General features: G+C 31.9%; 1 protein-coding gene across 1 annotated transcript in view; it reads left to right on the plus strand.

Moving 5' to 3' along the window:
• Positions 1-15,378, plus strand: part of PCDH11X (protocadherin 11 X-linked) — a 694,007-nt gene that overhangs the window by 34,635 nt on the left and 643,994 nt on the right. Inside the window, exon 2 of the mRNA XM_068533257.1 lies at positions 14,167-14,750. Coding sequence (XP_068389358.1) covers positions 14,211-14,750 — 540 coding nt within the window. The 5' untranslated portion in view covers positions 14,167-14,210. The remainder of the gene's footprint in view (positions 1-14,166; positions 14,751-15,378) is intronic.

Genomic DNA, 15,378 nt, shown 5'->3' on the forward strand with positions numbered 1-15,378 from the left:
ATTGTAAATTTCTAAAGAATCAATTATGAGAAAAAAATACACTATAGCCCGACTGATGGTAACCTATGAAGACTTAAAGGCTGCTTTGGATCATGCAGCGATATCATTAGGACCATTAGATATCCATGTACTGATAAATTACAGAAAAACCTATTTTCGGAACAAATACCTCTTTTGTGGTGGTAGAGGGACAGGCCCTAGGGAGAGGGACTGTTCTTCCTCGTTTTTGCATTTCCAATGCCTGGTACATAGAAGATACTCAATAAATATATACTAAACTAGCAAACAAGAGATTTTTCTAATAAATAAATATATGGAATGTCTTGTACTGATAGGATGATGATTTGATTAAATAAGCTAGTGGTCTATCCCCCCAATCTTCATTTAAGTGATTAAAAGTTTTTAAGATTCTGTTTAATCAAATGAAATTTGAAATAATGTTCAGAGTGTCATGGAGGTTTTAATTTTTTCAAAAATCATTTAAGTTTATAGACTTAGTGATTAATGTGTCCTCCAGTGCAGCCCCTCAACCTTCTCACAGTACTAAATAGTACTGTGATAAAGTAGTACAAAATATTTTATATTTTAAAATAATGTATTTAAGTTCTTTGTCACAAATTCCCATTCTCAGTTTTTCTCTTCCATGTGGCAGAAGAAGAAAGTGAAATATGTGCCACCCCCCACCCACCCCCACCCCCGGCATTCCTGAAAGAAGAAATATCTTAAAAGTGCTAGCCAATGAAAAATTTCTCCAGTAATTTAATCTTAAGGACGAAAAATTTTTAAACACCCTTCTTTTACTTGTTATGTCATTATTTTCATTGTTCCCTTCCATTATCGCTTTTATCCCTCTATCTCTATCCACCATCCCCTTCAGGTACTCAAATCCACTCTCAATGGTACCTAAGACCTCCCAGATCCATCAAATCTCCCCACACCTTCCCTGTTCTTTCCAGTCCTTCAAGTCTCCCATTCATGGAAGTCATGCTCAGTTCATTACAGTTTTGCCAAATTCCTCACTGTGCTTTTGAGTTTCTATAATTAACTTCCTACTCTCTACCCACTTTTTAGGTTCCCCAACTTCAGCTTCCCCAGTTAGTTTTCATCCATCTTTGCCCTGCTTAGTTTAGATTCCATGAATACTTCTCATTCTCCTAGTCCATCCTGATACTCAAAAACATTCCTTGCCTCTCCTTAGTACCCCAACTCTTTTCAAGTTTCCTCCACAGCCTCTTCCATACCCTCTGCTACTCCTCGTTTCCCTAGTGCCTCACAGTTCTTCCCAAATTGTTCAAGGCCCTTACAGGTAGTTGGAACATGATTCATCACATTATTACTACATTTACAAACATCTTGAGGGTACAAACTGTCATGAGTAAGACCGTTTGTAGTTTAATCATTGGTAAGCTGATTCAATCCTATTCTTTATTGTCCCTTAACATGCACACATGTTTCAAAGACCTAATATTTGTACCAAGTTTGCTTTCAATAGGACTTGAGATAATAGAGCAGAATTATAAAAAAATTAGGAGGCAGTCCCCATTTTCTTAGTGGTAGTTTACCATTAATATAGCAAAGCTAAATTAAACTAAGATAAAAAATTCTTTAAACAAGACATTCAGTTCAAAACAATGTTCTGAAGGAGAAAGAATAGATGAGTAAGGGAATGTGCTATTCAAATGCACATGACACATAATAACTATTAATGAGATTTTTTTTTTCCAAATTAAAGTTAAAAAAACGAAACTGATGGCTCCATGACTTTGTTGACTGCCTTCTCCATAGTTGCCATATTTTAACTACAAGTCCCTTAAGCACTTACATTTAACTTTATCCTTACTCTTATGCTTATTCAGATATTCCCCATGTGATGTTAATCTGTGAAAGTTTCTTAGAGGAAATGAGTTGTGTGAAATGCCCCAGGGCAGATGAGGACCTTGGATGACCAGAGATGTGGAAAATGCTGTGGTTAGAGTGGGTGTTGGCTTGACTGAAGAGGGGAGGTCATGGATTAGAAATTAATGAGAAAGACGTATGTTGGAAGCAACTAATTAAGGACCTTTGAATGCTAGGACTCAGAGTTTAGATTCTGTAGATTTTAATATATAACACATGTAGTTTTTTGGTTTTCAGTTTTTGTTGTTTTGTTTTGATTGTTGTATATAATGTTTTACGAAATAATTAATATTTATTTTCCAACATCAAAAAAAGTAAAAGTAGTCCATAAAAAAGTGCTAGTTGGGTAAATAATATATTTGGAAATGTTCTGTTTTAAAAAACTTCTCTTCTGAATAAAAAAAAAGGTGGAGAAGCTGTCCTTATGTCAAATCTGACTCACTTTAACAGTTCCTCTTGAAAATTAGCAGCTGTAATTAGTGGGAAATTTTGAAGGTGCAATGTTGTGGTTGTCAGCTATAACAGGTTTTAATTATCTTTTTAATTTTAAAGTTATCAACTTTCAGAAGTTGAATCTTTATCATTTTCAATATGAAATCATGATGGCATACTTTAGGTGGAAGTACTGTTTCAAAAAAATGACTTGATTTTGTGAGATGTGTTTGCTTCAATATTTTCAACACAGTACTGTATTATAGGGATTCAAGATGTATTACAGTTATCCAATGAAAATAAACCCCCATTTTCTCTAACTTATATTTGTTCTTAAAAAAAGCAAATATCAATTAAAATCATACAATGAGTCAGTATATATTTTATATTTCATCAAAGGGATGAACGGGTCAATTTGAAAACTTCACCAATTTGAAAACTAATCGTAATAATATCTAAAGATAAATGTCATTAGAATATATCCTTTTTGAAAATGTTATCAAGAAACAGAAATTTTTGAGGGGAATTTTATTACCAAAAACCTTTGAAGGTGGAAAATAATTATTAAAATACTCTTTTAAAACAAGGTTTCCATTCTAAATTATTGGTTTGGTGGAAAAGTTCGTTCGGGTTTTTTGTAACATCTTGGGAAAAACACGAAGGAGCTATTTGGCCAACCCAATATATGAAAAATTATTTGTTGCCAAGCTAGAAACAACCATAAAATCACTACCTACTGAAAACAAGGCATACAGTCTTTAAACCTTGTAAACATAATTTTAAATGAAATAAAATTATATGAAATATGTAGTTGATGACAATAAGATATTTGGAATTGTGTTGTAAAAACTTTTAAAGCTGTAGCATTGCACATAACTGAGATCCATTATGCAAATGACTACAGATTTATGATGAAAGCTTATTTTAATCATAAAATGCTAGAACAAGAAAGGATCTGAGAGATGAACTCCAACCCTACTCACCATAATGAAGAAAGGGAGGCGCAGAATGATTAAATGACTTGTCCGAAGTCATAACTACTTAAAGGCAAAGTTAACACTAGAATTCAGGCCCAATTTTTTTCTCCCACTGGATTAGACTTATTTATTTGCCTTTGTGAGTGCAGGATATACAAACACGTTTGTTTATTTTCTTTAGTTTAATAGTAACAACAACAATGATTGCAAACGCATACAACACTTGTGGGTTCCAGGAACTATTCTAAGTGCTTTACATATGTTAATTCATTTAGTCTTCACAGTAACACTATGAGGTAGATGCTATTATTATATCTATTTTTTAATGAGACAGAGAATTTTTTAAAACTTGCATAAAGTTACACAGCTAATAAGTGATGGATCATGGGTTCAAAACCAGGCGATCCATCTCCATAGCTCATGCTACAAAATCTTAAATAAAATGTCTTTTTTTTTTTTTTTTATTTCGTTGTGCCAAGGCAATCTATATTTGGATATAATAACATTCCATGACTTTGATTTTTAAGTAGGAAAATGAATGCTTGTCTCAATTTCTATGCCAAATATATTTAATAATAGTTTTAAATGAATGGTCTTGCTACAATGTATGTGAATCCCTGAATGAATGATTTGTCTGAAGTCATCAATATTGGTCATTAAGACAGTAGCAAGAATGGATCTATGTGTAGGCTTTTGGTTCATTCTGCTTATAGATAAATTTTCATTTATTTTTAAAACAAGAAGATCAAACCAAAAGTATATTTTAACAATGCTTCTACAATATGGCTTCTTTTTGTGAGCATGGTGTAATTAGCTATCAATGAATTATTTTTTCGTACACTTGATAATGACTAAGAAAAATTGATTGTATACTTTTTCATGAACATGGCACACAACAAAGAAATAAAAGTCCTATTTTTTTTCTAGCTTGTTTTAGTCTGTAGACTCAATTGCTACTTCGAAAGTAATATTGGGTAAAATCATGCCCTTTTAAAGAGGGCATATTTTGACATTGGCATGTTAATTTATTGACATATGGGAAGGAAATAAGTATAAGTAAGTGAAACAATTAAAGCAACGTTATATAGTGGATATGGAAAATGTAAGAAACCAATACCTTATGCACAGAAAATGCCTACGTTTGTTTACTGTTTTATGTATAATATAATAAATTCCAAAACTTATTATATATATATTTAAATGAAATTAGAATGCTAGATCTTCCTCCATACATTGCCTCTATTTGTCCAGTTTTTTCCAAATAAAAGTTAAACACAATAAAATTAAAAATAGGAATAGCTGACTCCTAAGAAATAAGAATTTTAGAGAAAAAACAGACTAGGAGCAAGACCGGATATTGCACAGAGAAACTGAAGGATTCCATTTCCATTTCAGGGGTTAATGGCTTTTACTAGTGGTTTAAATCACTTTGTCTAAGTTTTTAAACTCTAAATCACTTTGTCTAAGTTTTTAAACTCTCAGAGTCTTTTATTTATTAAATTATATTTCTTTATTAAGATGTGTATATATATATATATATATATACACACACATAAAAATTAAAAATGAGCAGCGTTTATTAAGACTGTATTCAGCACTGTGGAGAACTTGGAGGTCAAGGGTTAAGTTTGCACAGAAATAGAAATATGAGGAAACATAACAGCCAATAGGGGCTTACATTGCATGATTCTATTATAACTATAAATTAAATTAAAAATTCAGTCATTTAGTTGCACTAGGCACATTTCAAGTGTTCAAGGCAAATAGGCAAATGTGGCTAAGGGCTACAGTACTGGACAGTGCAGGTTATCAAACATTTCTACCAGGCAAACAGTTCTATTGGACAGTGGTAATCTAGAGCAAGAGGAAAATAATCTTGAGCTATGCATGCATCCAAGGAAAGTGAAATGATGGCTGGGGTATCTGATTCATAGGCAGGGGACAAAAAAAGGATAAAATGAGACGATGCAGTAAAATTTGTTATTGAATCATTTAGTGATGAATGCTATTTTATGACATTAAATCTTGAAACTATTAGGTAGTGAATATTTTTAAGAGATTGGTAACTTGTTAAATCAAAGAGAAACAATCAAATTTCCTCTCATTTTAAATTAGAAATCAAACTGCTTGAGATCCTCCAAGAGAAAAAAATGTGCAGTTTTATAGTTATAAACAAATAATATCTTACAATTATTTTCATAAAACATTATATGATCCCCATAAAACCTATGAGAAATACTATATAAATAAATGTACTGTATCTGAGACACTAAAATGAAGAAGAGGTAATATACCACTACAACTACCCACTTGATAGTTTTTAGTATAGTGTTTACGGTCAATGGAAGTGTGGGATACTCACCATGTTCTCCTGATTTACCACCATCATAATCCTTATAGGGATAATATGAAGAATATAATGCATGATAGAAATCATTAATTCTTCAAGAACTTCAGACAGGAAACTGAAGGGTATAGTGCAAATATCCTAATAGACAACTATATAGGTTTATCTTGCATTATAATATCAGAAATGCATGCATACTATAAATAAGTACCTATAATATATTGAATACATATGGCCAGGGTGACTATACTGAAATGCACAGCTCCAGGTGCTTATGGTGTAAATATGGCTATAGAGTGGAAAAGAGACTTCTTTTTTTTTTTTTTTTCAGGGTATAATCACCTTTGCTTCTAAATTTTTATTCTTGTGCCATCTATAATATCAAGTCCTGATGCAAAGCAATTTTTATCGTGAATAGCACTGGCCTTCATTTTCCAGGGTTGTTAGTTTATAGGAAGAATTAATACAGCATTTGATCACAATTTCATAGAGTGAGTGCCAGTTATAGCACTCACTGGTCGTGATATAGTTCTGGTTGTGATAGCTCATTCTATCATCTCCATTAAGGTGTTGAATACCTTTGCAAAGGAAAAAAATATTTTTCAGTATTTCAAATATTCTTGGAATAAGAAGAAAATATGAGGACACTGTTATACATTTATTATCTATACAGAAATTGTGATTTATCTAAAGTAAGACACCTATGTCATACTCTATTTCAAGTTGAAATCATCACAATGTAAGTTGTAATTCTGAAAACCAAGAATATTTGGGGGGGTGGGTAAAGCAACACAAATAATTTGAGCCTCTGGTACCTAATAGGAAGAATGATGTCTTTATTTTCTTTCTTTGGCAAACTTTTTCAAAACCAATGTGAAATCTATTTTTCAGAAGATAATTTTTTTTTTGCAAACCTTCATAAATAGTTAGTTATGTTCTTCATAAGCAGGGAAAGAGCTAAATTAAAAAAGTAACGACTGCAAATGCCTAAATAAAAATATCTATTTGGTCTCCTTATGCATTAGTGTGGGACACAGTGAAAGTACTGCATATCGAGACTGCCTTAATATGAGAGCAATTCTGACCGCTACGCTTCGATTTCAACTATTGTCTAGTGTAATGGCATCTCAATTGCCAATTTTCATTGAACACACATACACACAAGGACATATACCCACAGTGGAACATGAAGATGATTATTTTAAACATAAAAATGAAATATCTCATGAATATTCCACAATTAGGATTTGGCTGGCATTTGCTAGTCCAAAGAACAAAACCGTATCCAACTCTGTGGAAATGGAACTTGTACATTCTTGATTTCCCATTTGACAGTTACTTAAAGTCACTTTGAGGTTAATGTACTGCTTGAGTTATAAAAAGGTAGCATAAAATTTTTCTTCCAACATGCTAGCCTATTACTGTGTAGAAGGAAGACTCTTTACTTACGGTGGGAAAGCATGGAGTATAGTGAATGAAATCTAATGATGAAAAGAATCACTTTTAATTCTCTTATGAACCTAAGTGAGATTTGTGGTACTCCAAAGTAGGAAGTATGATAAAAAAAACAATTTTAAATAACAGGAATCTACACATTGAAAAGGTATAGGATTTGTTAATTAATTTAAATATTTTATGTACTTCTAGTTGGGAAAACTGCTTGCCTAAGAACAATTTAATTTGTAATGAAAATACCTGCAGGAGAAGATTGTGCTTAAAATATACTCTTAGAAAAAAATGTAGGTTTTTTCAAATAAAACAGAATGCACGGTATAATGAATACTCCAAGTTGTTGTATATTATTCCTATTGTGTCTTAGAATCTTTGGCAGTCCTTGTAGTAATATGATCTTGAAAAAAAAAAGAGTTCAAAACAAAAAAATCAGAAACCCAAAGACCCAATAAACATTTCTTAACTTATGTTATAACTTAACACTTATGTGTCTGGCACAGTGCCCATACACTGCTAAAGTAAATATAAAGGCCTACTAATAAATTTTGTTATATATTTGAAATGATTCACTTGCAATCAGAATAGAGGATGACACTATAAAATATTATGGATCTATACAATTGTTTCAATTTAAAGAATATTTTTATGGAAGATGAATTTTATACCTAAATTTCTATTTTTGAAGAGCTAAACCTTCAGGTATTATGTAGGATTTTACATATAAAAGCATCCAATTTATAACTGACCATTTTGTACACTTTCAAATATACTAATAATATTGAAACAGGACCCAACAGACCTTCTCTAAAATTAGGATTCCTCAAATTTAGCAAGGTGTTTTTGAATGCCCAAATTGAAGTTTGAATGATTAGTATTATATTTATATTTGGAATTAAAATGAGGTAAGACAAAGTTGAAATATTAACTCACTACAGGTTTGAGGGATATTGCTAAATCAACAAGACATTTCTTTATGTGTTAACTTAGAAGAGAAAGTAAAAATAGTAGAAATACTAACATTTATAATTTGTCTTTGTGTGAGCTATTTGTAAATGCATTTGAATTGTATTTGTTATAGAAACAATTCCTTCATGAAAATGGGGCTGACCCCAGAATGTGAATTTATTGTACAAATTAAGAACTGACAAGTAGTGTTTAATTCATAAATGCTAATTCAGTTTTTAAAGCCAGAATTCTGTGTAATTATTGTTCTGCCCCAAATTAAATGTATCAAAATGTGGCCTGTGTATGTCCCATTTATGGTTCAAATGTTTTTCTACCCATTGATTCATTTATGTTGTCACTTTTAACTTGTCATCCAGTTTGAGTTTTGAGGTGACAGAAAATGAAAATCACAGAAAGGATATTAAAATATGTGTAAAATAATAAGAATTAAAAGGAGAAGGGATTTTTGCTGAAGCTTTAGGCTGAGGCACTTGCTATTAGGCAGTTGATTAACCAAGTAGCAAGGTTGGTTTTTAAGAAGTTGCTGTGTCATTTTTGCTTGGTGGTCTATGATGTGTAGCCATTGATTGAGGATTTATGTCACCCCGAAGTCATCTTACCCGGAAAATCTTCTTTGTCTCCCTGGGTGAATGAATGCAGCTATTAAGGATGAAAGTCATCTCCTTGTTCCTTGGAACAATAGGTTGGTAGATACCATTCATTTTCTGATGATTAATATCTTACCTTGATTCATTTTTCAGACTATCAACTGGATCTTGTTTTCAGCACCTTCCAAGATTCTGGTGGTATATCTCATTTGCTTTTAACTGTTGAATTTATTGCATCATGATGTTAATAAATTAGCAGCTGACACAAATAAAAAATATACCAAGTCATCACTTTTTTTCTGGTTAGACCTACACTGTTTTATTAATTCCTGAGTATAGGAATTAATTCATTCCTGAGAATAGGAATTAATAAAAGTATTCACTTATCCTTACATATCTAAAAATCAAAATGGACTATTCAATCAATTCTCAGTGAAGTCAGAAATTTATCCCATTTATTTACCTGCTTAAAACATGATCTTAAAACCTGGTCATCTAGAGGATCTATAGAGTGTGAAATTACTGCCTATTTTATATAAACATTTAATATATGAATTAATGCCTACGATATTCATATAAACCATATAGTTGTTATAAAGATTAAATGAAATAACTGATTTGAAATTACTTAGAGGAATTAAAATGCTACACCAAATGGAGATCATACTTTTAACCTCAGTGAATCTAAGAACTATTTGTTATGATAATATGTTACTTATAGACCAAACATATTAAAGTAATTAGTAGATATTGAAATAATCATGATTAAATTCACCCCAAGGTGATAAAAGGATATATGATGATGAACGACCATTATATTTTTGCCAAATGGAATATGTCTCTTGCTTGATTAATCTGTAAAGCTATTTTTAAAATGCTCCCTAAATCATATCAAAAATCCAGAAAAATTAATATAGAAGAGCAACCTTCACAAACTGTCTTATAAGTGATATTCGAGCATTGATTATTAACAGATTTGAAGCCCTGTTAGGGAACACTGCACTACCTGTTGTGGAGTGTTAGAATGAATCAATAAAACATAAACATCTTAGAGAAGGAAGGAACATTGATGGAACCCACTTCTTGGAGAAGATTAGATCCAAATGTGAAAATTAGACCGGTACAAAAAGAAATACGATAAATGAGTCCTTTGTGGAATAAAATTTAATAAAAATATCAGTTTAATCGAATCAAAGTACCCTACTAAATCTTTCATTTTGACATTTCAAGTTTCAGAATACATAGGAAATAGTCATGTCAAACAGGACAGCCAGTGCACTTACCCGACTCTACTTGTGGTCAATCCCTTTGAAAAGATTGAGTTTATCAGTTGCTCCAGTTTGTCTTTCTCCAGGTGCAATGTCCTAGATTCCTTCCTGTCAACCTGAAGAAGTACATTATTGTTTTCCCAGTCTTGAAAGAAGCTTTGACTGTGCGTGAGAACAAGAATGTAGAAGTAACTATATAATACATTATGGTTGTTTAATTGTGTATTTTTGACTTCACGAGACATTATAGTAATTAGAATGATGAGAGCCAAGTGGATTTAGGATCATGGGCAACATACAGGTATTTCTTATTTTCATATAATACCTAAATTTGTACTATTTTTAACAATTTGTTACTGTAGCATGTAAGCCACTCATTCATGCAGAATTACCTTAAGTATATTACAAGTTAAACACAGCACTACAATGAAGGAAGATGTAACAAGTATGTCAGGGAAATTATGCATTGGAATTCTTCTGACAAACCATTTGAATATCACTTTTATGGTTTGAAATCTCTAGAACTGCATATAGTAGAGACTTAGTTCCCCTACTTACTTACCTTTTTAGAACTAAATTGCTCAGAGACTATAAAACGAACTTGCATTTTTGCTTTTCATATCTTAAAATTTCAGAATTGCTTATTTTGTTTCTGCTTTTGTTTCCTCTGATTGTCATGATTCTGTCCTTCTAACTATGACTGTTCCCTACACAATCACTATATATTGCCTGTAAAAACATCACTTAAATAACACTGGCACTACTGAAACTTGTAGAAAATTTTAATTCTCTGCATCTTCTTTCATTGTACCTTTCTTATCAATTTCCAAACTAACCGTAGACTATAGTAGCAGTGGGATGTGGGAGAATGGTAAAGAAATTTAAAGTTATCTTATAGTTTGTTCATGGGAGAGAGAAAATTAGAGCTAAGTAAGATATGTCCATAGGAATACTTTCCCTGCATATCTGAGTTAAATTCATCATGCTTCCATAAGACTAAGCAGTGACTCTTTAGATCCTAATTTCTGTATTGGTCATTCAAATAATTAAACTCAGCATTTTAACAGAAAATCTTTTTAATTTTAAACATAACAATACATTTTCAAGTGGTAACTGCAAGGGTTGGAATCAGAATCTGGAGATTGAGGTTATTTTATCATGCATGTTTACATCCTGATAGAGGCAGAGTTGACTTTGTTATACATTTGTTTAACACTGAACTAAAGATATTCTGGAATAATTTTGTTATCAATTATAAACTCTGTGAGGGCAGAGGTTTTTGCCTGTTTTGTTCACTGATTTATTCTCAGTGCCTACAACAAATTGCTTACGCAAATTGCTTAATAAATATTTGTTGAATACGTGACTACCCTTTCATGAAACTAATTACTAACTAGACAGTAAATAGTCCTTCTAGGTTTGCAATATGTATATTTGCCTAAGTTTTAGAAATTGAATTGTCCTTTTTTGCAATTTTTTTTCCTGGTTTTCAAAACCTCTGAAAGAATTTCAAGTGATGAAACATATTTTAAAATATTTTATTTGATGTTATCATTAAAGGTAGAGTAGAACACATTTAGAATGGATTGGGAGAGGGGGACTGCTTAGAATTAGGTCACTTTCTTAATCCTTCCTCTTGTGTAGAGATATTGCAACATGCACACAATGTTTTAAAAAATGGTTTGTAGTATTCGTCTGCCAGTTGTAATAACGTGTAATACCTAAGGGTAAGATAAGAATAGAGTGGTAGTTTTAATTCTAATTGTAAGTGCCCCATTTTTATTTTTGCTTATGTTTGCACGGTATTTATAAAATCACACACATAGACACTCAGTTTTTTTTAGATGTTCTAGATTCACAATAGGACACACATATATGTATGCATATTAACTCATAGTAAGTAAAAATGAGGTATTTTTATTCTCACATTCATAGAGGAGTATAAGGCGAATAATTCACAAGAGAATGAGTCTTGAAAAGGTTACTATATTAGGTAATCCCAATGCTCACCATGGAGCAAATGATGCTAAAAATACCACAGGCAATAGTCTTTTTGTGTTGTTTACTAGGATAGAAAATGTCTTCAGCATCAGCATTACTCACTATTATACTTAAATTTTTTTTATAAATGACGCCAACCGCTCAACATAGGAAAGTGGTTGGACCCATAATATATAATTTTTAAATTCTGTGATAAGAATTTATAAAATGAGATGCTTCAAGTCTATTTAGCTCATTTCTTGGTTCTATTTGTGACCCAAGCTATCTCAATTGTTGCAACAAATGCTTTTGTTCTGTTACTGATTGCAAATAGGAAGGTTTCTTTTTCCCCACTTTTGTGTCTTCAGGCCTGTCAATATGCATATTTTCTAAAATTATTTAATGTAATACATTGTCTGGCGTAATCAGATCATAATATCCATAGCAAGTTATTTATATCATTTCATGAGTCCTCCTGTTTTTAGAACTATGACTAAAATTTTTGTAAATTTTAATTGGTTATCAATTACCAATAAAAATTGAGAACTTCCTTAGTTAGATACCTATGTGCATTAATAGTTTTCCATAATGGATTTTTAATTGACCATCTGTCAGCTAATTCTTTAAAACTTCAGAATGAATTGAGAGCTGCATTAATCCCTACTTAATTATAAAAATATAATATCTGATAGGGTTTAGAGCAGTGTAACACAAATTTCACTTTGTGTTTATATAACATATTACCTACAAATAACATCCAGAAGCATATTAAAATGTTGCATGATACTAGATATTAAAAGATATTTAATATACCAAATTGAGACTGTATCCAACAAATCAAATTGAGAATAGGAATTGAGAATTAATAAAGGAAACTGAAGACAAATTTGCAATTTATAAAGAAATAAAAATTCCTTGTTGAATTTTTTCAGAAGAACTAGAGAACTGAAATAAAGTGGCAGATTTCAGTGAATGAAAAATAATAAGCAAGGAGGGGGAAAGCAGCCAGAGATATTGTTTGTTTTTTGACTCTCTGTTTTAACTTGATAAAGTCTTTTAAAATGCCTTTCTTATTTTTAAGCCCTAGTCAAGCTGTTTCATGTAGTTGGGTAATTCTTATGTCAGTCTGTAGATGTGAAAACCCATTTTCACATGGACTACTTTATGCAATCTATAAACAAACTCTCAGAGTTGGCATGTCTTTCACTCCAGTTCTCTCATTGAATGTTTGGATATTGTCTAACAAATCATAAATATGTAGATCTAAACTGGTGATACAGCTTCTGTATCAGTACCTCCAAATATATGGAATTCAATCTCTCCTGAAAACCATTTTTTTCCAGAATGCTTTAATAGGCAGTTGTTTAAGTTGATCTGAAAGTTGCCTCCCTGTAATTTTATACCTATTCTTGTTCCTCTCATCCAAAGAAAAACAATTTTAATCCTCTTTCACATGATTGTTCTTCCCATGTTTAGGCATTTGCCATATTGAACCCTCTCTTCTCTGAAAAGACTTTTCTTTTTAATCCAAACTTCCTAACCTAGATCGATATTTACATTTTGAGGCCCAGAGCTGAACACACAGAATATTGTGTAAAACATTCGTGACACATAGAAGAATTGCATTTGAAAACCACATTGTAACAAAGAGTAAATGATTATATTTTTGTAATTAGTAACACATATCCCTTTACTTTTCCTTAACTATTGAATTAAATGTTTTAATTATTTTTATTACTTTTAACTATCTTGTTATAATATTATCTTTTATATATCTTATCAATGGTGAACACCTTTATAAATATTCTGGGTCTCATAATTACTCAGGGTATCTTGCTTAATTTACCTTTCATCTTGATGTAAAAATGCATAATATTAGGTTCAAAACAAATCTGTCATTAGTTTATTTAACAGTGTTTATCGTGCTAGTATTTTCATTTAATGATTTTGGCAATTTTTTATTTTATTGAAGTATAGTTGATTTACAATGTGTTAATTTCTGCTGTACAGCGAAGTGGTTTGGTTACATATATATATGTTTGTCTTTCATATTATTTTCCATTACGATCTATTACAGGATACTGAATATAGTTCCCTGTGCTATACAGTAGGAGCTTGTTGTTTATTTCATTTAGTGATTTTAATTTAAAACTGAGCATTTCGTTAACATACATTAATGCTTGGCTTTAATAATTGCTTCTTCTTCTTCCTCTTCCTCTTTCTCTTCTCTTTCTTTTCTTCTCTTCTTTTCTCTTTGGCAGTTCTCTGTGGACTGATACAAAAAACGAGTGCAATCCTGCCTGGTATGGACTTGTTGTCCGGGACGTATATATTTGCGGTCCTGTTAGCATGCGTCGTGTTTCAGTCTGGCGCCCAGGAGAAGAACTACACCATCCGGGAAGAAATGCCAGAAAACGTCCTGATAGGCGACTTGCTGAAAGACCTCAACTTGTCGCTGATTCCAGACAAGTCCTTAACAACTCCTATGCAGTTCAAGTTAGTGTACAAGACCGGAGATGTGCCACTGATTCGAATTGAAGAGGGTACTGGTGAGATCTTCACTACTGGAGCCCGCATTGATCGTGAGAAATTATGTGCTGGTGTCTCAGTGGACACCCGTTGCTTTTATGAGGTGGAGGTTGCCGTTCTGCCAGATGAAATATTTAGACTGGTTAAAATACGTTTTCTGATAGAAGACATAAATGATAATGCACCATTATTCCCTGCAACGGTTATCAACATATCAATTCCAGAGAACTCAGCTATAAACTCTCGATATGCTCTCCCAGCAGCCATTGATCCTGACAGAGGAATAAACGGAGTTCAAAACTACCAACTAATTCAGGTGCGTTTTAAAAATGCTTCGTTAAAGAGAGCTCATTTTTTAAAGGGAAGGAAAAAAAAAAAGGATCTTAGTGTACTTCAAATTTTGAGTAAGCCATCACCACAATTTTACAAAGTTTAAGTAAAGCATAGCAGAGAAAATGTATCAATGCGAGTTTTGCAATTGCATGGAGTTTATGAATCTTCATTTTATGTATATTCATTTTCAAGCAGTTGTTTGTGTTTCCGCTAACAATCTATTATAGCAGTCAGACAAGGAGTTCAGCCCTGCTGCTTACAAATCAATAACCTACACAATATCTTACTTTTAATCTGTCTAGTCATGACTTTGCCTCAAACTTGGCCTAAACAAGCAAATCTAAACATCAAGAATGAATCCACAAACCTATCAGGTTTTCTAAGTGATTATTTTAGACAGAAAGCTTTATCTTGTCCTTTGAAAAGAAGCCAAATAAATTTATTTTAGGGGTGAATAGAACATTTTTATTACTAGCATTTCTACACGGATATAGTAGTAATACATATTTTTCATGCTGATTTCAAGTCAAGGCAAGATCTTTAAGCATCTCTTGAGTCACAAAATGAGATTAAATTTTAGATATGTCTTGTTAATGTTACATATTTTTATT

The sequence above is a fragment of the Eschrichtius robustus genome, chromosome X (genome assembly GCF_028021215.1).
Source record: "Eschrichtius robustus isolate mEscRob2 chromosome X, mEscRob2.pri, whole genome shotgun sequence".
Taxonomy (NCBI): Eukaryota; Metazoa; Chordata; class Mammalia; order Artiodactyla; family Eschrichtiidae; genus Eschrichtius; species Eschrichtius robustus.